At 43.4% G+C, this 27,206-nt stretch overlaps 1 protein-coding gene across 1 annotated transcript in view; it reads left to right on the top strand.

Moving 5' to 3' along the window:
• The first annotated feature begins 609 nt into the window (after nucleotides 1–609).
• The window catches only part of LOC115131846 (proline-rich transmembrane protein 3-like), a 37,961-nt gene continuing 11,364 nt past the window's right edge, over nucleotides 610–27,206 (top strand). Inside the window, 4 exon segments of the mRNA XM_029663873.2 lie at nucleotides 610–1,417; nucleotides 21,650–21,946; nucleotides 21,949–22,548; nucleotides 24,383–24,706. Coding sequence (XP_029519733.2) covers nucleotides 21,733–21,946; nucleotides 21,949–22,548; nucleotides 24,383–24,706 — 1,138 coding nt within the window. The 5' untranslated portion in view covers nucleotides 610–1,417; nucleotides 21,650–21,732.

Genomic DNA, 27,206 nt, shown 5'->3' with positions numbered 1-27,206 from the left:
CACACAGTACCACAAACAAAGTACCGTATGCCACAAAACACAGGTATACATCAAACCTGGTGCTAACCAGCCGGAAGCATGCCAACCTCGACAATAAACAATACCCCACACAGACATGGAGGGAACAGAGGGCTAAATACACATAGTAATTATGGGGAGACGTAAACCAGGTGTGCAGGAAAACAAGAAAAAACAAATGGAAAATGAAAGGTGGAGTGGCGATGTCTAGAAAACATGTAACGCCGACCGAACAAGGAGAGGGACCGACTTCGGTGGAAGTTGTAACAGGTATGTATTAACGGAATTATCATAATGAATAAACTTAAAAAAGGTTGAACCACAGCAAAAGAAAGACCTGTATGAGTTTATTATTACTTCTGTCAAGAGAGAGACAGAGAAGAAGAAAACACAGTTAAAAGGTGAAAGCAAAGCTCTGACTAGATTACATGTATATGAGTGGAGAATGTGATGTCAGTTTTTCTCACAAGGAAGGTTGGGAATGCAATTGTAGGCACATTTATTGGTGTGGGCCCTGGTCTCTGTGCTTGAGCTGTGCTATTGTGTAATAGTAATTGCGCCGGGCGGTTGGAGGCAATCATGTTGATATGCATGTAAACCGGAGGGGGAGGGAGAAAGAGAGAGGCAGCGAGAGATTGAGCAATCTGAAGGGTGCGTGAATTAGCGCGCTTGCTCCTGCTGGTTTGATTTGTCGTAGAGAGAACTGGCGTTTGGAATCCAAGTCAAAATCAACAGAAGACTTGTTATGCATTTTAGCCTATAGCTTGCTGCTCACCAGAGGTGGAATCGTGAGACAGAGGGCTGTGGATACGCATCCGTACCCGTGGCGACATGCATGCCCGACTCATAATCTGACGCAGAGGACGTAATATCTCAGGACAGGACACAGGAGCGCAGGTACATTGGGAATGATGAAAGGCGAGTTTGAGATTCATAAAAACTGTATGAACAGAGGAGAAAATCCGACAGGCAATTAATTATTAATGGGTGATTTAGCCATACACGCGCGCTTAAATATACCATATTCATATGCCTTTTATATAATGAGTTTATTATTTCGGGCTATGTGTGCCACATTTTGTCAATATGAATGAATGAAATCGAAATATTTGAGTGGCTGTGGTCGTTTTTCTATCGTTGGGAATCTCTGAGCTGTCGGGCACCGTGGGGACAGGCTGCTGCCGACATTCTCTGCCAGTTGGCTGCATCGTCGGTTCTGTAGCCTAGACCAACCTTTCGGGAAAAAACGGGCAAGGACAGACGTTCCTCTCCTCCCAATTATGCGATGATACTGATACTGATACCTGATACTACGCCAGACTATTATCCTCAAGACGTCCTACTCACCTTTAAATACTAACAGACCCAGATGCCCAATTTACTATAAGAAAGAGAAGGGGTGAGTTGGACACACAATGAGAATAGGATTGAGATCTTGATTGTAAATGTGGAATGCACAAATAGCCTATGGTTGTTGTGCACAAGTTGTGTGTGTGTGTGTGTGTGTGTGTGTGTGTGTGTGTGTGTGTGTGTGGTTTACACGTGCTCCTATGAAACTGAGGTCTGTCCGCTAGCTGGTAGCCTGTTGTGTGAGTGTGTTTATGCAACTAGCTCTCACAGTCTCATGTCACAATTATACATTCATCCATGTTTCTTAAACATGACACAAGTGTTTAAGGTTCAGTTTAGGCATTAACTCAGAATGGTTAAGGTAAGATTTAAGGTTTGGGATAGGCTAAAGACTAAAATCTCAAATAGCTGTATTCAATCTGGCAACCTTTTGAATCATAGGCAGATGCTCATTGTTGCCCCTAGTGGGCGATTTCCACTTCAGCTCCCAATGTCCACAGACATGTGTAACCGGAGTGAAATGGCTAGCTAGTTAGCGAGGTGCGCGCTGATAGCGTTTCAATCGGTGACGTCCCTCGCTCTGAGACCTGAAGTAGTTGTTTCCCTTGCAGGCCGCGGCTTTTGTGGGGCGATGGGTAACGATGCTTCGTGGGTGTCAGTTGTCGATGTGTGCAGAGAGTCCCTGGTTTGAGCCCAGGTAGGGGCGAGGAGAGGGACGGAAGCTATACTGTTACATTGATGCTGTTTACCCGGATCACTGGACAGAATAGTTAACATATCTGACTGACAAAGCACACAGCAGACATAGAACATTACTCACAACAAACCCCAAAACCTATACTGAGAGAGCAATAGACAGAACACAGGCAGAACATTGAGAATTGTTACAAAACACTTAAGAACAACAGACAGAATAAGTGTGTAGTCATAAGCGACATAAGCGAGGGAGAATATTGGAATACACCAAGGTGCAAAAATTGGTTGTGCATCAACAGTTTTTATCTTGATATGTCAGTGACTCATTTTGGGATTGGCAGACTCCTCAGTATTCCTTCACTATCAGCTGTTTCAATCAGTCAAGAGTCTGCCAATTAGAGTGTGTTTTCTGTGTGTCTCTACTCTTTCTGTATTCACATCTAAACCGGTCGTGGTCACAGCAAAAGTAGGTTTGGGGGTTCCATGGGTATGATCCTCTGTATACTTTACTCATTAGTGTTGCCAAGACGACCCACATTTTACCCATGTGTGTGTGTGCAAGTGCTTGTGTCTGTGCATGCGTGCGTGTGTGCATCAGTGTCTATCTGCAGTTAAAATACCTCCCTGTTCGAGTGAACTGTGGCTCGTCTCAGAAGAGGAGAACATCAGAGAAATATATCCACCTCAGACCTAGCTGAATATCTTCCTCATCCAGAGATCACAACGGGACAGCAGGACTCAGATTATTGGTTCTGGAGCCACAATAGCAAGCCTAACTCAGTGGAACAAGGAACACCTCTCTAATGCTTTATCATGTGACTGACTCTTCTGTGTGGTCAAAGTCACATTGGACAGGGTTATAGCCCTAGACAGAGTGGCAGAGGATCAACAACCTTTAGTGCTGGTTCATGATGGTGTGTCTATATCCGTAATAGAGTGCCTCTTACCACGTCCTTAAATACTTCACATTATGGAGATAACTGTCATGATACTGTAGGTGCACAAATACTGCATGTATCGCCTATTATTGGATCATTCAAACGGTTCATGTATTTATTACTCCACATGTTTTCTCAACATGGTATTGAGACAGAGATAGGGCATTACATGTAATCAGAGGTGTTGGGAACACTGTGAGTGAGTTAGTGTGTCGGTGGAGGGAGGGTCTGGTCTGATAGTAAGTGGTTTGTTTACATTCCTGCACGATGGTGGAATCTTAGCGGTCAAATTGACCACATACTTTACCCAATACATACACACACACACACACACACATTTCTCTCACCTCTCCCCTACATGACACGCTAACAGGCCATACATGTATAATAATATGCAGTAATACTTGAACTGTTCTGTTGGACTGTGGAATCGCACAATGTCCCTTCATGACACAGCTCTCTAGTACTATATTTCTGTCCTTCTCTCTCTCTATCACTCTCTCTCACTACACACTGTCTATAACTGTCGTCTAGCTCTATGCCTCTCTCGTACTCCTCTCTTGATTCTCACTTTCTCTCCTACTGTCCACATGTCTGCTATTATTAGTCTCTTGATCATTATTCCTATCTTTTCTCTTTCTCTCCCCATCTGTCTCCCACTCTCTCTTTCCTCACTTGTTCTCTCTTTGTCACTCTCTTTCTCACACTCATTCTTTCTCTCTCTATGTCACATTATTTCTGTCAATATCCAGTTCCAGTCTTCCTGTGCCACATTCGCAGACTCCCCCATTCACTCACACACACACACACACGCACACACACGCATATGGAGGCCAGTATGTGACCGTTCAGACTGGGGCTTTCTTGGGCGAACTCAGAGATCCCTCTGTCCACAAATAGGCTAGTCTCTGTTCCTGAAAATAGTCACAAATGTATGGACATTTCAGACCCTCACTCTCTGGAGTCTGACAAAAATGTGTATGTGTGTGCAAGAAATATAAAGAAAGAGAGTTTGCGTGTGTGTGAATGTCAATCTGGGCAATGTGTGTGTCAAAAATGGCTATGATATGTGGTAATTTCAGTTGAATCTGGAACAGAGATTTCATTCAGAATTGGAGAGGTATTTGGGCTTACTACGATGTACATGGCTTGGTTTTTCAGATTTAGACATTTAGTTTGAGCTTAAGGAATTCATCCTGATTTTTGCCTGTGATTTTTGGAACCCATTCGGTTTTGGAAATAAGAGTTTGCACCTGTTTCTCTATTTGTAGAAGAGATAGCAGTGCTTTCAGGAAGTATTCACACCCCTTGACTTTCACCACATTTTGTTGTGTTGCAGCATGAATTTAAAATAGACTAAATTGAGATTTACATACAATACCCCATAATGTCTAAGTGGATTTATGTTTTTAGAAATGTTTACAAATTAATGAAAAAAATAAGCTGAAATGTGTTTATATTCAACACTTTTGTTATGGCAAGCCTAAGTAAGTTCAGAAGTAAAAATGTGCTTAACAAGTCACATAAGTTGCATGGACTCACTATGTCTGCAATAATAGTTTTTAGCACGATTTTTAAATAACTACCTCATCTCTGTACCTCACACATACAATTATCTGTAAGGTCCCTCAGTTGAGCGTTTTAAGCACAGATTCAACCACAAAGACCAGGGAGGTTTTCCAATGGTTTGCAAAGAAGGGCACCTATTGATGGGTAAAAAATAAACAGACATTGAATATCCCTTTGAGCATGGTGCAATTATTAATTACACTTCGGATGGTGTATCAATACACCCAGTCACTACAAAGATACAGGCGTCCTTCTTAACTCAGTTGCCGGAGAGGAAGGAAACCAATCAGGTATTTCACCATGAGACTTAAAACAGTTACAGAATGGATGTGATAGGATAAATCAATGGATGTGATAGGATGAATCAACAACATTGTTGTTACTCCACAATACTAACCTAATTAACAGAGTGAAAAGAAGGAAGCCTGTACAAAATAAAAATGTTCAAAAAAATGTCTTGTTTGCAATAAGACACTAAAGTAAAACTGCAAAAAATGAACTTTATGTCCTGAATACAAAGTGTTATGTTTGGGGCAAATCCAACACAACAAGCATGGTAATTTCATAGCATGGTGGTGGCTGCATCAGGCTATGGGTATTCTTGTCACCGGCAAGGATTAAGGAGTTATGCACAGAGCTATCCACGGGCAAAATCCTAGAGGAAAACCTGGTTCAGTCTGCTTTCAGACACTGGGAGACAAATTAACCTTTCAGCAGGACAGTAACCTAAAGCATAAGGCCAAATATACACTGGAGTTGCTCACCAAGACAACATTAAATGTTCCTGAGTGGCCTAGTTACAGTTTTACATTAAATAGGCTTGAAAATCTATGGCAAGATGTCACACCCTGATCTGTTTCACCTGTCTTCGTGATTGTCTCTACTACCCTCCAGGTGTCACCCATCTTCCCCATTATCCCCTGTGTATTTATACCTGTGTTCTATGTTTGTCTGTTGCCAGTCCATTTAGTTTTGTCTAGCCTACCAGTGTTTTTTCCTCTGTTCCTGTCTCTTGATTGTTGTTGTTTTTTAGTTATCCCGGGTTTGACCTTTTCTGCATGCCCTGATCCTGAGCCTGCAGCAGGTCTGGGACAGGTAGCACGTCCGGTGAACAGGTCAGGGTTCCATAGCCGCAGGCAGAACAGTTGAAACTGGAGCAGCAGCACAGCCAGGTGGACTAGGGACAGCAAGGAGTCATCATGCCAGGTAGTCCTGAGGCATGGTCCTAGGGCTCAGGTCCTCCGAGAGAGAGAAAGAAAGAAAGAAAGCGAGAGAGAGAATTAGAGAGAGCATACTTAAATTCACACAGGACACTGGATAAGACAGGAGTACTCCAGATATAACAGACTGACCCTAGCCTCCCGACACAAACTACTGCAGCATAAATACTGGAGCCTGAGCCAGGAGGAGTCAGGAGACACTGTGGCCCCATCCGATGATACTCCCGGACAGGGCCAAACAGGCAGGATATAACCCCACCCACTTTGCCAAAGCACAGCCCCCACACCACTAGAGGGATATCTTCAACCACCAACTTACCATCCTGAGACAAGGCCGAGTATAGCACACAAATATCTCCGGCACGGCACAACCCGGGGGGGGGGGTGCCAACCCAGACAGGAAGATCACGTCAGTGACTCAACCCACTCAAGTGATGCACCCCTCCTAGGGACGGCATGGAAGAGCACCAAGCCAGTGGCTCAGCCCCTGTAATAGGGTTACAGGCAAAGAATCCCAGTGGAGAGAGGGGAACCGGCCAGGCAGAGACGGCAAGGGTGGCTCTTGTTCCAGAGCCTTTCCGTTCACCTTTACACTCCTGGGCCAGACTACACTCAATCATATGACCTACTGAAGAGATGAGTCTTCAGTAAAGACTTAAAGGTTGAGACCGAGTCTGCCTCTCTCACATGGGTAGGCAGACCATTCCATAAAAATGGAGCTCTATAGGAGAAAGCCCTGCCTCCAGCTGTTTGCTTAGAAATTCTAGGGACAATTAGGAGGCCTGCGTCTTGTGACTGTAGCGTACATGTAGGTATGTACGGCAGGAGCAAGCCCATGTAATGCTTTGTAGGTTAGCAGTAAAACCTTGAAATCAGCCCTTGACTTAACAGGAAGCCAGTGTAGGGAGGCTAGCATTGGAGTAATATGATCAAACGTTTTGGTTCTAGTCAGGACCGTATTTAGCACGAACTGAAGTTTATTTAGTGCTTTATCTGGGTAGCCGGAAGTCTAACCTAGAAGTTACTTCTAGTCTAACCTAGAAGTAACAAGAGCATGGATACATTTTTCTGCATCATTTTTGGATGGGAATTTTCTGATTTTTGCAATGTTACGTAGATGGAAAAAGCTGTCCTTAAAACAGTCTTGATATGTTCATCAAAAGAGAGATCAGGGTCCAGAGTAACGCCGAAGTCCTTCACAGTTTTATTTGAGACGACTGTACAACCAAGATTAACTGTCAGATTCAACAGAAGATCTCTTTGTATCTTGGGACCTAGAACAAGCATCTCTGTTTTGTCCGAGTTTAAAAGTAGAACGTTTTCAGCCATCCACTTCCTTATGTCTGAAACACAGGTTTTTCATGTTCTTCTGTTTTCCACTGTGATCTCAACTCATACCCCTTTATCTATGTTTGACATCCTTCTATTCTGCTTCTGCTTATCTCTCTATCTTCACAGCCCCTATCTCCCCTCCCACACCATGTTGAAATGACACCACCTGAACAAGGGAACAGTGATTCATTGTAGGTGGATTGGCCAATAGAAGGCTGGGGTCTGAGAAAAACAGATGGTTGAGTGGGAGAAGGAAATTAAACAGCGATACTACTCTGAGGAGGTGGAGATAGACAACTCTTTATTACCCTCTCTATTACCCTCTCTTTCTCTCTCTCTCTCTGTGTGTTTCTCTTTTTCTGTTTTTCTCTCTTTCATTATACCTCGCTAAAGGCGTTAGCAGGCTAGGTGAACCGAACGAGTGTTCTCTCATACTCCCTTAAAAGACCTTCGCTTGCAAAACTTGAAAAAACACTAAATAGTACTGTAGCCAGAATACACTTCCTCAAAATGTTACTCAATAAATGTTTTTACGTTTTTGCCGAGGAGATCTTAGTGGCGCACTTTTACATCTAACTGATATGTTTGGTGCAGTATTTCCAAAGTCATTTTTTGTTGTTGTTGCATGAAAACACTTAACACTTGTTGACCAATCACTGAGGAAGGGGAGTAGACTTTGGCTACCGACTTCGGCTTGCCTCGAGAAAATGTTTGTGTATACGAACAGCTGAAAAAAAACCTTGCTGAAGACCAAAACAAACAAAAATGTCTCAAAATGTTGTCATAATATATGCACTATCTGTTCCGAACTGTATCGGATGGGAAGCATGCGGACGCCTTAAAACCATCAATTTCGGAAGTGGAACATAACACATTATTGACAAGATCTCCGTTGAGATTTACAATTCCACATATGTATGAACACTGGCTCACATATGTTCACTCTCTTCCATGATGGTGCACACAACTGCACACACACGCGCATGCGCGCGCACACACGGCATCCTTAAACATACTTACTCACATGTGTCACTCCCATAACCACTTCACGCATGTGTTGTTCATGAGCAGTTGAACAGAGGATAGTATTAGTAATCGAGGTATAGAGAGAAAGTGTAGAAAGAGGCTGGGAGAAATAGAATAAGATAGTCCACATATACAGTTGAAGTCAGAAGTTTACATACACTTAGGTTGGAGTCATTAAAACTCGTCTTTCAACCACTCCACAATTTTCTTGTTAACAAACTATAGTTTTGGCAAGTCGGTTAGGACATATACTTTGTGCATGACACAAGAAATTGTTCCAAAAATTGTTTACAGACAGATTATTTCACTTATAATTCACTGTATCACAATTCCAGTGGGTCAGAAGTGTACATACACTAAGTTAACTGTGCCTTTAAACAGCTTGGAAAATTACAGAAAATTAGGCCATGGCTTTAGAAGCTTCTGATAGGCTAATTGACATAACATAATAGTCAATTGGATGTGCACCTGTGGAAGTATTTCAAGGCCTACCTTCAAACTCAGTGAACTCTTTGCTTGACATCATGGGAATATCAAAAGAAATCAGACAAGACCTCAGAAATGTCTGGTTCATCCTTGGGAGCAATATCCAAACGCCTGAAGGTACCACTTTCGTCTGTACAAACAATAGTACGCAAGTATGAACACCATGGGACAATGCAGACGTCATACCGCTCAGGACGGAGACGCATTCTGTCTAGTAGAGATGAACGTACTTTGGTGCAAAAAGTGCAAATCAATCCCAGAACAACAGAAAAGGACATTGTGAAGATGCTGGAGGAAACAGGTACAAAAGTATTTATATCCACATTAAAACAAGTCCTATATCGACATAACCTGAAAGGCCGCTGAGCAAGGAAGAAGCCACTGCTCCAAAACCGCCATAAAAAAAAAGCCAGACTACGATTTACAACTGCCCATGGGTACAAAGATCATACTTTTTGGAGAAATGTCCTGTGGTCTGATGAAACAAAAATAGAACTGTTTGGCCATAATGACCATCGTTATGTTTGGAGGAAAAAGGGGGACGCTTGCAAGCCGAAGAACACCATCCCAACCGTGAAGCACGGGGGTGGCAGCATCATGTTGTGGGGGTGCTTTGCTGCAGGAGGGACTGGTGCACTTCACAAAATAGATGGCATCATGAGGAAGGACAATTATGTGGACATATTGAAGCAACATCTCAAGACATCAGTCAGGAAGTTAAAGCATGGTCGCAAATGGGACTTTCAAATGGACAATGACCCCACGCATACTTCCAAAGTTGTGGCAAAATGGCTTAAGGACAACAAAGTCAAGGTATTGGAGTGGCCATCTCAAAGCCCTGACCTCAACCCTATAGAAAATATGTGGGCAGAACTGAAAAAGCGTGTGCGAGCAAGGAAGCCTACAAACCTGACTCAGTTACACCAACTCTGTCAGGAGGAATGGGCCAAAATTCACCCAACTTAATGTGTGAAGCCTTTGGAAGGCTACCCGAAACGTTTGACCCAAGTTAAACAATTTAAAGGCAATGCCACCAAGTACTAATTAAGTGTATGTTAACTTGTGACCCACTGGGATTGTGATGAAAGAAATAAAAGCTGAAAGAAATAATTCCCTCTACTATTATTCTGACGGTTCACATTCTTAAAATAAAGTGGTGATTCTAACTGACCTAAGACAGGGAATTCTAACTAGGATTAAATGTCAGGAATTGTGAAAAACTGAATATAATGTATTTGGCTAAGGTGCATGTAAACTTCCAACTTCAACTGTACTAGAGAGAAGATAGGTATTGTGTCAGAGGCTGAGAGAAAGAGACATACAAGGAGCCAATAAGATATAAAGGGATGCAAATAGAGACACACAATAGTGCCCATCTGCATTGGAGGAGTGAAACCAATTTTGCTCCTTTGCTCTGGTCATTATGCAGGCTTTCTGCATTATGCAATTTAAATTGGTCTGGTCTGTGTGTGTGTGTGTGTACACATTTCATTTGTTTGTTTGTGTGTCATGACTCACTGTAACTATACACCACACCCCTCTGTGTGTGTGCTGGTGTCGTGCCGCTTAAGCCTCTGGAAGAATTCAGTGACCTGCCCTCTGAGTCAGCACAGCAGAACAGCTATAAACACCACTCTATATAGGTACACACACAAGTTTCACATTTTTATTGTCAGTGAAATGCCTTTATTGCTTCCAATGCAGTAGTACTATAACAATTTTATTAAAAAGTCAACTAGAACAAAACACACGAGAAATAGAAATAAGAAGAACGCGAGAAAGTAAGCTCGGGTCCCATCGCTGGGTCGCTCCTTTTTTCAGTTCGCCACAGCTAGCGACTGGAACGAGCTGCAACAAACAATCACTTCATTCAAACACTCAATCATGGACACTCTTACTGACAGTTGTGGCTGTTTTGTGTAATGTATTGCTGTGTCTACCTTCATGCCCTTTGTGCTGTTGTCTGTGCCCAATAATGTTTGTACCATGTTTTGTGCTGCTACCATGTTGTGTTTCTACCATGTTGTTGTTGTGATACTACCATGTTGTGTTGCTACCATGCTGTGTTGTCATGGACTGCTGCCTTGCTATGTTGTTTTCTTAGGTCTCTCTTTATGTAGTCTTGTGTTGTCTCTCTTGTCATGATGGGTGTTTTGTCCTATATTTATATTTTCTTTATTTTTAATCCTCTGTCCCCGCAGGAGGCCTTTTGCCTTTTGGTAGGCCGTCATTGTAACTAAGAATTTGTGCTTAACTGACTTGCCTAGTTAAATAAAGGTTAAATAATAAATAAATAAAGTTCCAGGGTCAGTGCCAATACCATATCTACAATGTGCAGGGAAGGGTAGGGTTAGATATGTATAGGGGTAAGGTGACTACGCATCAGGATATATGATCAACAGAGTAGCAGCAGTATGTATGATTGTATGTAGAGTCAGTATGAATGTGTGTGTTATGTCTGTGAGAGCAAATGTGTGTGTGTGTGCATAGAGACAGTACAAAAATTCAATAGAAGGGTCATTGCAGATAGTCCGTGTAGCCGTTTTGTTAGCTATTTAGCAGTCTTTTGGCTTGGCGGTAGAAGCTGTTCGTTCGGGAGCCTGTTGGTGGGAGACTTGATGCTCCAGTACCATTGCCGTTTGGAAGCAGAGAGAACAGCTTGGGTGGCTGGGGTCTAACAATTGTGACCGACTGTCTTGATTCGGTCTTATGTAGCAAAATCAGATTTTTGAATTTTTTACATCAGATAAAGCAGACACACAGAGCTACAAAATGGTAAATCATACACTGTATTTGAGGAACAATGTGAACATGGTTCTGCTTTGAAAGTTGATAAACTTGTAAACTCACTTTTGGGAAAATGGCCTTTGAATGTTTTGGTAGTACTACTGGAGAGCCCTTCTTTGTTTGCACCCATTCAGCATCGTTCACACCATCTTAAACTTTAGCCCAACCCATCTCCTTAAGGGTTGATCCGCGTGTTCTGTACTAACAACAGGAGTCAAGCACCTAAGCTAACGTGCTAGCTACCTCCAGACACAACTTAGAGAACAGTTCACTGAACATTCTCGCCCTAGCAGAGCTGGTTAGGCTGTTATGTTATTCAGAGCGTTGGTGACTGCAACTGTGCTGTCAGATTGTCTGTTCGTAAATTCAGAGTGTTTCGCTCTGAGTGTTCAGAGCGCACACTGGACCGTCTGGCCGATGAGTAAGGTTGATCAGAACGTTCTGACCGCACAATGCCAGTCAAGCACCCAAGCTAACTGGCTAACACTGGATAGGTTGCTAGTTATTTCCAGACACAAATTAGAAAACACCCCACTCTTAACATTTTACTCGCCCTAGCAGAGCTGGTTAGGTTGTTTTCCTGTTATCCCGAGCATTTGTGAATGTAACTGTGCTGCTGGTAACAATTGAATGCCATTTTTTGCATACATTCACTGACACTGGCTATATTGAACAGGTGTTGAGCGTTTGTAAATTCATCAGTTATTCTGCACTCCGGCACACTCAGGTGAGAGTGCTCTGAAATCGGAGTTGATGGCCAGACTGAATTTACAAATGCACCCGAAATGGTTACTTGCACAGTCTTTTGTTAAGACATGTAGCTTGCTAGCTAGATAAACAATGAACCATAATCCCAATTTATGGTGCTACGACCCTGCATGAATCTGCAGGTAGCTAACCAACCAGCTTCAATGTTAGCTAGCTAACATTAGGCTATAGCTAGCCAAGCAAATTGCTCTGAGATACGAATAATACGTTCATACACGTAACATTAGCTAGCAAGCCAGCCAGCTAATGTTAGCTAGCTAGCTAGGTAAACAATGAACCATAATCCCGACTCATGACGTTACTACCCAGCATGAATCTGCAGGTAGGTAACCAACCAGGTTAAATGTTAGCTAGCTAACATTACTCTATAGCTAGCCAAGCAAATGGCTCTGAAATATAAAAAATATGATCATACACATAACATTAGCTAGCTAGCTAGCTAACAGTACACTTTAACTTGAAATAAACCACTTTCTGTCAAAATTAGAAACTTGTAATATCTGAAAATGTAGCTAGCTAGACTGTCTTACCCGTATACATCATTCATGGATAGACGCGTCTCCTGTCAGATGCCATGGTTACCCTTAGTTTGAAGATGTCATCCAGAAAGTGGAGAGCAACACTTATGCAGTTTTACTACACAATACATTTTTAAAAAGCCACGTTACACAGGACTACCTAGACAAACTGAGCAGATCAAAAAGACAGAAGCATGCTATATGGCAGACCAATCCAAACTCATCTCTCAGCATGTCCAGACTACTCATTATCTCAGCCAATCATGGCTAGCTGGAAGGTTGCTGACTTTTTCTGGCTAAACCAACTAGGCTCGTAATTTAACCATTTTATTTGTATTTATAGATGGCTTACAAGTTTGTTATTAAGGCACATGTAAGTTCAGATGTTCAAGAAGGAATTTCTGCCAAAAAAACACATTTTGATAAGAAAAATGTTTTGCATTAGAACGGCTCTCCTGTAAAGTAGTGACCCACGATATACGCCTAGTTTCCTGAAACGGGTCACAAATGGTTACTTGCATAGTAGCAATATCAAAAATAGATAGTGTCAATATAAAGAAAAAAGATGCCAGTAGAAAGAACAAAATAATATACAGTCTGTACAAGAACAATCTCAATAACGATATCAGTGATAGATTGTCAGGACCTCTAGGAGTAGTGGGTGCGGAGTCAGGCGCAGAGAGCAGAGGGTTTAGGACAATCGTATTTATTCCGGTACAGAAACGGTCACGCCAAAACCAGGACCCAAAAAGTCCAGAGAAAATAAGAACAATGCACATCCACAAAAATGAACAGAGGAACAAGAGCAGGCGGGCATAACCGGCTTAAATAGCCCTAACCAAAACCCAAACAAGAAACAGGTGTAACCAATAAGACAAAACTAACAGAATCCAAGATGGCGTAGCAGTAGTTGTCCTGTCGTATCGTCTCTCTGTAAATATCGTCTCTTTTTCGTTTTAGATATTTTTTAGATATTTTTTTCTTCGCATATCCTTAAAAACATTTTGCTAAACCTAAGCTTCCAAATACTCTTCTGCAACCCGCCAATGTAGCTACTTTCCTAAAGTAGTTATATTTACTTCGGAACCGGACCCTCTCAACTGAAGCTAGCCAGCTAACTACCAGCTATGCTAGCGGTCATCAACAAACCTTTAGCTCGGAAAGCTCTCGCCAGTTCGAACAACGCGACGCTAACCGCGTCGGACCATAACGGACCTAATTAATTTTTTTTACCCCCGGATTCCCACCACAAACGGAACATTCTTCAACTGGATCCTCGCAACTAGCTATCGAGCTTAACAGCAACCCTGGTTGATTACTCCTGGCTAGCGTTTCCACCCACGTAGCTTGAAGCTAGCCCGGCCAGAGCTCCTAGCATACTCCTGGGCTACAATACCTTGACTACGACCAGTCTATCGATATCACCGCATGAAGAGGAATAAACAGACTCACCCCATCGCGACGTCCTCCAAAGGCTAACTCTCTAGCCCTCGCTATCTCCTTGCTTGCTAGTTCGGCACGCTAACTGCTAGCTTGTTTAGCCCAGGTCCGCTAACTACTACCTTGTTTACCCCGGGCCTGCTAATCTGTTAGCTTGTTAACACAGGCCTGCTAACCGTCCCGCCGCGTCCCAAAAACGCAGTGGCCCATATGTACTCTATCTCTTCCCGAATTTAAAAAAAAATTGTTTATACCTTCCGGAAACTTGCCTCACCCAATGTGATACGGAATCGCTATTATCTTTATTTTTAGAACACACTCAAGAACCTCCAGAAGCTAACCAGCTAGCTAGCTACAAGCTATTTAGTCATTGTTAGTTTTCTTAACCTGGATAACACTCGCCAGCCCAGCCCCCCTGCCCCATCCACCGCTGCCCCCTGGACTCTGATCACTTGGCTACATAGCTGATGCACGCTGGACTGTCCATTAATCACGGTACTCCATTCTGCTTGTTTGTTTTATCTGTCGGCCGAGTTGCCTAGTCAATGCCATCTCACCTGCTGTTGTTATGCTAGCTGATTAGCTGTTGTCTCACCCACTGTTTTAGCTAGCTTTCCCAATTCAACACCTGTGTTCACTGTATGCATCGCTGTATGTCTCTCTCAAATGTCAATATGCCTTGTATACTATTGCTCAGGTTAGTTATCATTGTTTTAGTTCACAATGGAGCCCCTAGCCCTATTCCTCACACCCCTGATACCTCCTTTGTCCCACCTCCCACATATGCGGTGACCTCACCCATTACAACCAGCATGTCCAGAGATAAAACCTCTCTCATCATCACCCAGTGCCTGGGCTTACCTCCGCCGTACCCGCACCCCACCATACCCCTGTCTGTGCATTATGCCCTGAATATATTCTACCATGCCCAGAAACCTGCTCCTCTTATTCTCTGTCCCCAACGCTCTAGGCGACCAATTTTGATAGCCCTTAGCCGCACCCTCATACTACTCCTTCTCTGTTCCGCGGGTGATGTGGAGGTAAACCCGGGCCCTGCATGTCCCCAGGCACCCTCATTTGTTGACTTCTGTGATCGAAAAAGCCTTGGTTTCATGCATGTCAACATTAGAAGCCTCCTCCCTAAGTTTGTTTTACTCACTGCTTTAGCACACTCTGCTAACCCTGATGTCCTTGCCGTGTCTGAATCCTGGCTCAGGAAGGCCACCAAAAATTCAGAGATTTCCATACCCAACTATAACATCTTCCGTCAAGATAGAACTGCCAAAGGGGGAGGAGTCGCAGTCTACTGCAGAGATAGCCTGCAAAGTAATGTCATACTTTCCAGGTCCATACCCAAACAGTTCGAGCTACTAATTCTGAAAATTACTCTCTCCAGAAATAAGTCTCTCACTGTTGCCGCCTGCTACCGACCCCTCTCAGCTCCCAGCTGTGCCCTGGACACCATTTGTGAATTGATTGCCCCCCATCTAGCTTCTGAGTTTGTTCTGTTAGGTGACCTAAACTGGGATATGCTTAACACCCCGGCAGTCCTACAATCTAAGCTAGATGCCCTCAATCTCACACAAATCATCAAGGAACCCACCAGGTACAACCCTAACTCTGTAAGCAAGGGCACCCTCATAGACGTCATCCTGACCAACTGGCCCTCCAAATACACCTCCGCTGTCTTCAACCAGGATCTCAGCGACCACTGCCTCATTGCCTGTATCCGCTACGGTGCCGCAGACAAACGACCACCCCTCATCACTGTCAAACGCTCCCTAAAACACTTCTGTGAGCAGGCCTTTCTAATCGACCTGGCCCGGGTATCCTGGAAGGACATTGACCTCATCCCGTCAGTTGAGGATGCCTGGTCATTCTTTAAGAGTAACTTCCTCACCATATTAGATAAGCATGCTCCGTTCAAAAAATGCAGAACTAAGAACAGATACAGCCCTTGGTTCACTCCAGACCTGACTGCCCTCGACCAGCACAAAAACATCCTGTGGCGGACTGCAATAGCATCGAACAGTCCCCGCGATATGCAACTGTTCAGGGAAGTCAGGAACCAATACACGCAGTCAGTCAGGAAAGCTAAGGCCAGCTTCTTCAGGCAGAAGTTTGCATCCTGTAGCTCCAACTCCAAAAGTTCTGGGACACTGTGAAGTCCATGGAGAACAAGAGCACCTCCTCCCAGCTGCCCACTGCACTGAGGCTAGGGAACACGGTCACCACCGACAAATCCATGATTATCGAAAACTTCAACAAGCATTTCTCAACGGCTGGCCATGCCTTCCGCCTGGCTACTCCTACCTCGGCCAACAGCTCCGGCCCCCGCAGCTCCTCGCCCAAGCCTCTCCAGGTTCTCCTTTACCCAAATCCAGATAGCAGATGTTCTGAAAGAGCTGCAAAACCTGGACCCGTATAAATCAGCTGGGCTTGACAATCTGGACCCTCTATTTCTGAAACTATCCGCCGCCATTGTCGCAACCCCTATTACCAGCCTGTTCAACCTCTCTTTCATATCGTCTGAGATCCCCAAGGATTGGAAAGCTGCCGCAGTCATCCCCCTCTTCAAAGGGGGAGACACCCTGGACCCAAACTGTTACAGACCTATATCAATTCTGCCCTGCCTATCTAAGGTCTTCGAAAGCCAAGTCAACAAACAGGTCACTGACCATCTCGAATCCCACCGTATCTTCTCCGCTATGCAATCTGGTTTCCGAGCCGGTCACGGGTGCATCTCAGCCACACTCAAGGTACTAAACGACATCATAACCGCCATCGATAAAAGACAGTACTGTGCAGCTGTCTTCATCGACCTTGCCAAGGCTTTCGACTCTGTCAATCACCATATTCTTATCGGCAGACTCAGTAGCCTCGGCTTTTCGGATGACTGCCTTGCCTGGTTCACCAATTACTTTGCAGACAGAGTTCAGTGTGTCAAATCGGAGGGCATGTTGTCCGGTCCTCTGGCAGTCTCTATGGGGGTGCCACAGGGTTCAATTCTCGGGCCGACTCTTTTCTCTGTGTATATCAATGATGTTGCTCTTGCTGCGGGCGATTCCCTGATCCACCTCTACGCAGACGACACCATTCTATACACTTTCGGCCCGTCATTGGACACTGTGCTATCTAACCTCCAATCGAGCTTCAATGCCATACAACACTCCTTCCGTGGCCTCCAACTGCTCTTAAACGCTAGTAAAACCAAATGCATGCTTTTCAACCGATCGCTGCCTGCACCCGCTTGCCCGACTAGCATCACCACACTGGATGGTTCCGACCTTGAATATGTGGACACCTATAAGTACCTAGGTGTCTGGCTAGACTGCAAACTCTCCTTCCAGACCCATATCAAACATCTCCAATCGAAAATCAAATCAAGAGTCGGCTTTCTATTCCGCAACAAAGCCTCCTTCACTCACGCTGCCAAGCTTACCCTAGTAAAACTGACTATCCTACCGATCCTCGACTTCGGCGATGTCATCTACAAAATGGCTTCCAACACTCAACTCAGCAAACTGGATGCAGTTTATCACAGTGCCATCCGTTTTGTCACTAAAGCACCTTATACCACCCACCACTGCGACTTGTATGCTCTAGTCGGCTGGCCCTCGCTACATATTCGTCGCCAGACCCACTGGCTCCAGGTCATCTACAAGGCCATGCTAGGCAAAGCTCCGCCTTATCTCAGCTCACTGGTCACGATGGCAACACCTATCCGTAGCACGCGCTCCAGCAGGTGTATCTCATTGAGCATCCCCAAAGCCAACACCTCATTCGCCGCCTTTCGTTCCAGTACTCTGCTGCCTGTGACTGGAACGAATTGCAAAAATCGCTGAAGTTGGAGACTTTATCTCCCTCACCAACTTCAAACATCAGCTATCTGAGCAGCTAACCGATCGCTGCAGCTGTACATAATCTATTGGTAAATAGCCCACCCATTTTCACCTACCTCATCCCCACAGTTTTTATTTATTTACTTTTCTGCTCTTTTGCACACAAATATCTCTACCTGTACATGATCATCTGATCATTTATCACTCCAGTGTTAATCTGCAATATTGTAATTATTCGCCTACCTCCTCATGCCTTTTGCACACATTGTATATAGACTCCCCTTTTTTTTCTCTATTGTGTTATTGACTTGTTAATTGTTTACTCCATGTGTAACTCTGTGTTGTCTGTTCACTCTGCTATGCTTTATCTTGGCCAGGTCGCAGTTGCAAATGAGAACCTGTTCTCAACTAGCCTACCTGGTTAAATAAAGGTGAAATAAAAAAAATAAAAAAATAAAAGGAAAAGGGGATCGGTGGCAGCTAGTAGACCGGTGACGACGACCGCCGAGCGCCGCCCGAACAGGAAGAGGAGCCACCTTTGGTGGGAGTTGTAACATAGATGAGCTATTTATATGCATACAATCAGGGGTAAAGTTGCTGAGCAGCTGTATAAAAAAAAAATAGTAGCAACAACGTATGGCGTGTGTGTTATGAGAGAGTCATGTGAATAGAGGCACTGCAGATAGTGCTGATGACTGGGAACTCGCCCCCAGTGATGAACTGGTCCATCCGAACCACACATGAACAATGGAATCTGTATTTGGAGAGCCTGTTTCTGTCCTGCCCTTGACTTTGGTGCAGGGTATGTGATGTCTATAGCCTCTTCGTTGCAAAATTCCCTGATCTTCTGTGGTGGTTAATTTATTTACCCTCAAATGAGGAGAGATAAACTTATCACACAAGTCAGAGTCATACTAAAACTACATCTTTATACACTTATTAATAAGGGATACAACACACACATAAAGTGAATTGATTGAGTGCTCTACAATAATGATGGCTGGTCGACAAATCACTCTTAGGTGATTCGTTGAGAGCCCCGAGATAAAGGTGTAAAGGTATTTTCTAGCCAATATACACCCCAGAGGCCCATCCTCAGTAGAACACACCCAGATGAGTGTTCTAGCAACCCATTATTCTCTTGCATAAAACAACCATTTGATGCAATAACAGTATTATAACATAATCTTGTAATTGCTCTTACACTTCTCAAAAATATAAGTTTGTCTAGCTGTGTCCAGTCCAGGTGGTGCTTGTACAGGCAGACCATCTATGACAGGATGGATGTCAGCGTTGCACAGCAGCTGAAACTTGGTCTTGACTGAGTCTGAACACTCTTTGGCGACAACAACACCAGGCTCCAGAGCATCGGAGCTGTAAAACAGGAAATAACAAAAAAACAGAGAAGACATTACAGATGGCATACTAGTTTGTTATTAAGGCACATGAAAGTTCAAATGTTCAAGAAGGCATTTCTGCCAAAAAACGCATTTTGATAAAAAATGTAAATAAACGTTCAAATGCCTCTCCTGTTAAGTCGTGACTCGTGACATACGCCTGGTTTCCTGAAATGAGTTACAATTTTCTGTTACTTCCTTTCAAACCGCCTGATATAGAGGTCCTGGATGGCAAAGCACAACGGTGTTGGTGGGTTATTCTGTCCGCGGACAGACGCCCACCCAGACCCTCCCCTATAGGTTCAGGTTTTGCGGCCGGAGTCCGCACCTTGGGGTGGGTACTGTCACGTTCTGACCATAGTTCTGTTATTTTATTCTTTGTTTTAGTATGGTCAGGGCGTGACTGGGGTGGGCAGTCTATGTTTGTCTTTCTATGTTGGTTTTTGTGTTCAGCCTAGTATGGTCCTCAATCAGAGGCAGGTGTCGTTAGTGTTCTCTGATTGAGAATCATACTTAGGTAGCCTGGGTTTCACTGTTGGTTTGTGGGTGTTTGTTTCCGTGTGAGTGTTTGTCGCCACACGATACTGTTTCGGTTTTCATCACATTGTTTTGTATTTCAGTGTTCAGTTCGTTTTTAATAAATCGTCATGAACACTTACCACGCTGCATTTTGATTCGATCCTTACTCCTCTTCAGACGAAGAGGAAATCTGCCATTACAGTAATGTTTTCTTCACAGCAAACAGCAAGCAAATTAAGTCTGTTTTTACATCCATTGAGAATGACAATAGTTCCTCAATGTATTTCAAAAATCTTTCTCTCTCCCTTTCAATAACCACTCAGCGTGAAAGGGAAAAATGTAATGCTCTGATCCAGTGGGAAACGTCATAAAATAGGCCTACCTTATCAGTGCTTGACTTGGACGGAAATAGGTCCCGGTACTCGTTTTGGGTACTGGTGCTGTTTATATTTAGGTGCAGGAACTCCACAATACTTTTGAAATAATATTCTATAAGAGGAACAGGAGCTCAAGCAGGAGAAAATTTGAGGTGCCGGTACTCGGCTCTGGTGAGCTCCTGCCCAAGTCAAGCACTGCTTCTTATCCCTTGCGCAAATTGCCTACAGCGGTGTCTGTCCCGAGCTCACTGGTGCAGGAAACTCTGACAGCCCAGATTTTTTTTTTTTACAATGTAGCAAGTTCACTAGTGCAAGCTTCAGGCTGGACCCAACTTAATAGTTGATACAATGTTTCAAGTTGGTTGCAGACAGGCCATGTGTAGCCAATGGGATTTATAGGATATTTATTTTTATCAGGATATTTTCTACCTGCAGGCTGCTATTTTTATTTGTTGGCTTTATGTATGGTTATTTTTACATAGTTGGCAAATGGCAATAGATGTTACTTTTTAGGTTTGTGTCATTTTCACTTAGATTTGGATAGAATTTCGATTGACCACATGACAATGATTTTGAAATATGAAGATGTTATTATAAATTAAATGAAACTGTTTCACGAAAATGTGCATATGAAAACCATAACTGGCACGCAGATCGGTAGAAATGGCAATATAAATGGGAATTGAACATGAAAAAGGTTGCCGACTCCTCATGTAGCCGATTACTGACAACTTCAGGAGAGTAAATGCAGAATCAGGAGAATAGCTGGGTCAGTTTTTTTTTGGGGGGGGGGGGGGGTTGTTGTTATCTGGTGCCCTCTTGAGGCATTTGTCTTATTTCATCAAACCGCAAACTTTAAGCATCAGACAAGCTCAATGCATATAGTTGATTTTATAAAAACACATACAGTATATATGGAATGTCAGGTGACTGTGTGGAGAGGATTGTCTATATATGGAAAAATACACGTTTAAAAATGTCCAGCAATCAATTCAGGTCGAAAGAACAGATGACTTTTGGTCGACAAAGATGATTTTTTAGTCGGGGACAGACCAAAATGTTTTTCAATTAATCCCGTAAGGAATGGGTTGCCAACTGGAGATTGTTAAAAGAAATATGTTATTTCACTCACTCATTCATTCATTCATTCATTCATTTGTGTATGCTGCTTATGTGGCTTCATGTGTGGTCCCCGAGAGCTGTACGAAGTTAATGTGTAAAGGAAATATGGAGAGGAAATCATGTGTGCTCTGCGGAAGTGACATTTTATTCCCCGCATCCAAAGGCCGTGGCGCGCATGTTATAATATTCACTCCTATACTGAGTTAACCTCATCCATCATTCTCTGTTCTGTCTGTGTCTACAGAGCCCAGTATGAGGATGGTGTGACAGACGGATGGAAAGACAAATAGAGGGACTGTAGAAATCAATACCCTCAACAGCCAGACCATGGCCACTGCATCCATCCTCACCCTCCTCCTCCTCTCCTCTCTCCATCCCTCTTCTGGCCAGGTGATCGTCAGCTCCTCCTCCTCATCCTCCTCTCTTCCAGACCCTGTCATCACTCCATCCCTCAAACCCAGTCTGCCCTCCTCTCGTCCCAGAGGTCGGAGCGACGGGTCTGTCAGAGTGATCAACACGGATTGGCCCACAGAGGGAGACGGTAGGGGGAAGGGGGCTCTGACCTGGGACAGGGTGGGGGGGAAATGGGCACTCCCACAACACAGACTAGAACTATAGACCTCAGTCAATCCCATTCCCCCTCTCAGAAACTCAACATTGGGTCTGCCCAAAGCCAGTCCACTTCTGTTGAGGCTAGGACAGGTACTATGGTAACCCCAGAACCAAGTGGGGTTGCATCTGCAAAGGGACCACCCACCAAATCCTCAGGTGCTGAGCCAGTGACATCAGGGGGCAGGGAATCTGATGGACCAATTGTACCAAAGGATGTAGATGATTGGCAGATGACTGGATCAGGAAGTGAATTTGTCCCTACAGTGATGGCTGTTGTGAAGAAAGAGTCACCGGTTGCCTTGACAACGTCAGATGCAATGGCACAGTTCCGGCCACAGGCTCAGACGGCTTTCAGCGGAGGGCCATCATCCAAGATGGCCGAAGCCCAGATGACCCCGACGGTCAGCCCCACTGTCCAGCCCCGCCTATCTGCCCTGACAACAGCCAAAACAATCCTTTCCACACAGTCACCTGACATAAGATTGACAGTCGTCACCGTGGTGTCAACAGTCCGTGGAGGAGTAGTGACAGGTGAGTACCTAAAGATAAACTTATATGTACAGTACCAGTCAAAAGTTTATTTAGACTATTTTCTACGTTGTAGAATAACAGTGAAGACATCAAAACTATGAAATAACACATGGAATCATGTAGTAACCAAAAAAGTGTTATATTTAAGATTCTTCAAAGTAGCCACCCTTTGCCTTGATGACAGCTTTGCACACTCTTGGCATTCTCTCAACCAGCTTCATGAGGTAGTCACCTGGAATGCACTTCAATTAACAGGTGTGCCTTGTTAAAAGTTCATTTGTAGAATTTCTTTCCTTAATGCATTTGAGCCAATCAATTGTGTTGTGACAAGGTAGCTGTGGTATACAGAAGATAGCCCTATTTGGTAAAATACCAAGTCCATATTATGGCAATAACAGCCTAAATAAGAAAAGAGTAACAACAGGCCATCATTACTTTAAGACATAAAGGTTAGTCAATCTGGAAAATTTCAAGGACTTTGAAGTTTCTTCAAGTGCAGTCGCAAAAACCATCAAGCACTATGATAAAACTGGCTCTCATGAGGACCGCCACAGGAAAGGAAAACCCAGAGTTACCTCTGCTGCAGAGGATAAGGTCATTAGAGTTACCAGCCTCAGAACTCTGTTATTAACTGCATCTCAGATTGCATCCCCAATAAATGCTTCAGAGTTCCACTGACAGACACATCTCAACATCAACTGTTCAGAGGAACCTGCATGAATTTCATGGTCAAATTGCTGCAAAGAAACCACTACTAAAGGACACCAGTAAGAAAAAGGGACTTGCTTAGTCCAAGAAACACGAGCAAAGGACATTAGACCGGTGGAAATCTGTCCTTTGGTCTGATGAGTCCAAATGTGAGATTTTTGGTTCCAACCGCCATGTCTTTGTAAGACGTAGAGTAGGTGAACGGATGATCTCTGCATGTGTGGTACCCACCATGAAGGAGGAGGTGTGATGGTGTGGGTTGCTTTGCTGGTGACACTGTCAGTGATTTATTTAGAATTCAAGGCACACTTAACCAGCATGGTTACCACAGCATTCTGCAGCGATATGCCATGCCATCTGGTTTGCGCTTAGTGGGACTATCATTGTTTTTCCAACAAGACACTGACCCAAAACACACCTCCAGGGTTATTTGACCAAGAAGGAGAGTGATGGAGTGTTTCATCAGATGACCTGTCCTCCACAATCACCTGACCTCAACCCAATTGAGATGGTTTGGAATGAGTTGGTCCGCAGAATGCCAACAAGTGCTCAGCATATGTGGGTACTCCTTCAAGACTGTTGGAAAAGCATTCCTCGTGAGCTGGTTGAGAGAATGCCAAGAGTGTTCAAAGCTGTCATCAAGGCAAAGGGTATATTTTGGTCTTTTACCAAATAGGGCTATCTTCTGTATACCACCCCTACCTTGTGACAACACAACTGATTGGCTCAAATGCGTTCAGAAGGAAAGAAATTCCACAAAGGGTGGCTACGTTGAAGAATCTCAAATATAAAATATATTTTGATTTGTTTAACACTTTTTTGGTTACTACATGAGTCCATAGTTGTGATGTCTTCACTATTACTCTACAATGTAGAATATAGTAGAAATAAATCAAAAAAATCCTTGAATGAGACTGGTAGTGTAGTTTCAGAGGAATATGTTTTAACCTACAGTAGAAGTACTAGTGGAGTAGTAGACATTCATCCATAACTGGAGCTTGAGTACTGTGTTATAATCTCTGAGTGGTTCTTTATCATGTTGTTAGAACTTTTGAGTAGTATTGGAGTGACATTTATGTAGTTGTCAGCAGAGGGGCTGCTTCATGTCTCTTGTGTCTTTCTTCAGGTAATATGACAGCTAACACTACTACAGCCACAGACGGACCAATAGTAGGACAGACCTCCACTGTGACATCACCATCTCCCAGAGCAACCACTCCTGGCTCAACCAATCATCAGCCAAAGTCAGCGGCACCTCAGGGAACCACTCCCAGCTCAACCAATCAACAGCCAAGTACCACAGCACAAGGAGCAACCACCACAACTAAAACCAATACGACGACAACAAAAGAAGAACCCAGAAATACTTCAATAAGCACAACCAATCAACCGACAAAGGCTACTGAACCAGGAAGAACTACCAGTACCATCAAACAGTCGGCCAAGACAGGTAGAGAAAGTAGGCTTTTGGGTGTTGTAGTTCCCTGGGTGAAAAACAAAAGCAGCTTTGACTGGGCCTAAGTTTCCTTTTTATTTATGCAGCTGGAGTTTTTACTGGAAGTTCCTGGAAGAGGCTCAAAGGAGGGAAGAGGCAGAGACAGAGTAGGCGAGAGAGGGATGGAAAGTGGATGTGCGCAGGGTAGACTCAGGCAGGAAGGAGAGGAAGATGGACAGAGAGAAGAGCATAGAAACAATGTAGCACACTTTTAAAAGTAAATATGCCTGGAACACCTTTTGGGTTGCTACACCGATGAAATCTTTTTAATAATATATCAGAAGAATGGAGGCGTGGCTTTCAGATAATTATTTATGGCCACCCATTAGAGTAAATGTAATTCCTGTTCATCATGTTAAGTTTGTACACTACAAATAAAGTTATAAAAATGGAGTGTTTATGCATATTACATATTTTAATATAATATTAACATAGCTGACTACATATAGTAACTATTCCTACTTTGGGATTTGACTAGGCACTTGGGGAACTCATAAACCCCTGTAAGCCTCATTGAAACTACGAAACGGTCAATGTTCAACCTTAATATGACAATACAACTGAAGAGATTAACAGGAATTACATTTACTCTAACGGTAGGCCAAAAAGTATCTATCAGAAAGCCACACACCTTACTAAGCCATGCTACATTGAAACATTAAAGGGTCCTCCAATAAACCCTCAACTAACCGAAGGTGCAAATATGAACCATTGACTAGCCATGCTTCCTTGAGGATCTGCAAGGGTTCCTTCCAATTCTAAGATCGTAGAGAAAAGATGAAAAAGAGAAAGAGATAAAGGATTAAAGAGTGACGCTGAGAGATTGAACAATGGAAGGGGATAGCGAGGACATAGAAGAGTAAGGAGGTAGTGAGTGAAAGATAAAGTAAGGCAGAAGGAGTGGTAAAGGGTATAGAAAGTACACAGGGTGAATAATGAAAACGAGATGGATGAGAGAGTGATGGAGAACAGGAAGAAGTAGAGGAGAGGAAAAGCAGACAGAAAAGGAAAATAATGACACGTGGGGTCTCTTTGATACTATCAGGACAACATTTGAGCCACGTTTAACCTCTTCAGTCGACCCTCTACTTTTTTGAACATTTTGTTAAAAATCGCGCAACATTTCAGCGCCCTGCTACTCATGCCAGGAATATAGTACGTTCATATGGTTAGAATGTGTGGATAGGAAACCCTCGGACGTTTTTAAAACTGGTTAAATCACGACTGTGGCTATTACATAACGTGCGTTACATCGGAAAGCGCAGGAAAACCTGATCACAGAAAATGGAAATAAATATCCTTGCGCCACTTCTAGCAATTGTTAACAGTGAGCCGAATTAGATAAGACCGAGCATTCAACTCCCACAGCATCCCCATGTTGTCTAGAGTCTTGTGAATTGAATCATCATTGATTCTTGGTTGAACCGAAAGAGGGGCACGACTTACCTCCGGTCTCCGCCCAGATCATTCCGGAAGAGCTCTCTCCTGAAATTTTTTCCAAGACGACAGCTAATGATATTTACATCGCCTACGGATGATTTTTATCGCTTATTAACGTTTACTAATACCTAAAGTAGCATTACAAACGTATTTCGAAGTGTTTTGTGAAAGTTTATCGTCTACTTTTTGAATTTTAAAATATGACGTTACGTTGTGAAATCGCTGTTTTTTTCGTTTATCACACAGTCTACATATAACGATATCTTGGCTTTATATGGCCCGATTTAATCGAAATAAAGACCCAATAGTGTTTATGGGACATCTAGGAGTGCCAACAAAGAAGATGGTGAAAGGTAATGACTGTTTTCTATTTTATTGTGCGGTTTGTGTAACGCCGAAATGCTAATTATTTTGTTTACGTCCCCTGCTGTGCTTTTCTGTTGTAGTGTATTGGTGCATGCTATCAGATAATAGCTTCTCATGCTGTCGCCGAAAAGCATTTTAAAAATCGGACTTGTTGCCTGGATTCACAACGAGTGTAGCTTTAATTTGATACCCTGCATGTGTATTTTAATGAACTTTTGAGTTTTAACTAATACTATTAGCATTTAGCGTAGCACATTTGCATTTCCAGAGCTCTAGTTGGGACGCAAGCGTCCCAAGTAGAGGCAAGAGGTTAAACAACCCTCCATTTGGTCTGTTGTCCCCAGAAGTGTACTGAAACTGAACGACTATGCCTCTTTACAGAACACTGAGGTTGATAGGTTAACTAATGGCTCATAATAATGATAACAGAGAGATGCTTATACAGTATGTGCTTTCATATGTATTTTGTGTGTGTTGGCACATGGGTTGGTCTTGTTAGTGTGTTGTAACGTTTGTGTGTGTGTGCGCGTTTGTGTGTGTGTGTGTGTTAGAGAGTGGGGACTTCCAAGTGCCTCCAACTGTGAAATTTGAGCAGCACATCTGGGACATGTCTGAGTCCTGCTGCTCAGAAAGTGGAGAGTGTAGATAA

The sequence above is a fragment of the Oncorhynchus nerka genome, linkage group LG7 (assembly GCF_034236695.1).
Source record: "Oncorhynchus nerka isolate Pitt River linkage group LG7, Oner_Uvic_2.0, whole genome shotgun sequence".
NCBI lineage: Eukaryota > Metazoa > Chordata > Actinopteri > Salmoniformes > Salmonidae > Oncorhynchus > Oncorhynchus nerka.
Note: the sequence above shows the minus strand (reverse complement) of the source record. Positions and strands in the feature narration are given on the sequence as shown.